The sequence below is a fragment of the Fonticula alba genome, assembly GCF_000388065.1.
Source record: "Fonticula alba strain ATCC 38817 unplaced genomic scaffold supercont2.2, whole genome shotgun sequence".
Lineage (NCBI taxonomy): Eukaryota > Rotosphaerida > Fonticulaceae > Fonticula > Fonticula alba.
The window spans coordinates 1664124-1664931 of record NW_009242972.1 but is presented as its reverse complement, the minus strand read 5'-3'; the positions used below and the strand labels follow the sequence as shown (position 1 = coordinate 1664931).

General features: G+C 66.2%; 1 protein-coding gene across 1 annotated transcript in view; it reads right to left on the bottom strand.

Annotated features, from left to right (window-relative positions):
* The window catches only part of H696_01385 (hypothetical protein), a gene marked incomplete at its 3' end in the record, with an annotated part of 12095 nt that extends 11318 nt beyond the window's left edge, over positions 1-777 (bottom strand). Inside the window, exons 1-3 of the mRNA XM_009495280.1 lie at positions 675-777; positions 480-566; positions 60-371 (exon numbers count right to left, since the gene is read on the bottom strand). Of these exons, the coding sequence (XP_009493555.1) occupies positions 60-371; positions 480-566; positions 675-743 (468 nt within the window). The 5' untranslated portion in view covers positions 744-777. The remainder of the gene's footprint in view (positions 1-59; positions 372-479; positions 567-674) is intronic.
* Positions 778-808: the final 31 nt, after the last annotated feature.

Sequence of the window (808 nt, the reverse complement as noted above, 5' to 3'; positions counted from 1 at the left end):
GGGGGGGGGGATCAAACAGTAGATCGGCCACCATGATGGCGGCAAGGCAGCCGGCGCACCTCGACCACCTCGGATTCGGTGATCTCCAGCAGGGCCACCAGGGCGGTGAAGATGCGCGGGAAGAGCGGCAGGAACTCGTCCTGCAGATCGAAGGCGAAGTAGGTCACCAGGGTGGACACCGGCCGAATGGCCAGCGAGTCCGGCACGGCCAGGTGCTTCTCGAAGCACTCGACGATGCGCTCCCGGTTGAAGAGCACCAGCGGCAGCGACCCGCACAGGGGCATCAGCTCGCGCGAGAAGTTGGAGAAGGCAGTCGAGCAGTCGAGCTCCCGCCACTCGGTGAGCTTGTGGCACAGGAGCGAGTCGTTATCCTGTCCGGGTGGGGAGCGGGCGCGAGGGAGAGGAAACCGTCAGCATCGAGGAGGGGGGGGGGGGGGGGGGGTAGCCCACAGAGAGCGGTGTCCGAGGAAGGGAGGCACCTTGATGAGATCCTTGTCCACACGAAGCTGGGAGCGCTGGATGGTGGCCAGGTCGACGCCGGTGACGCGCTCGGCAAAGGTCGTGTACTGAAGGGGGGGAGGGAAGAGAGAAAAGGAGGGTCAGCAATACGGCGGGGGGAAGCAAGGAGGCATTCACCGAGGGGGGAAAGGGCACAAGGGAGGCGCCAGGCGTACCCGGAACCGACGGCCGCTACCGTCGGCATTGTCGTGGTTCAGGTCCTTCGGGCGGATGTTCTTCGACATGGTGCCGACAAGAGGAACCCGAGAGGAGGAGGAGGGGGAGGGGAGATGGCCCGCCGGAGGGGGGG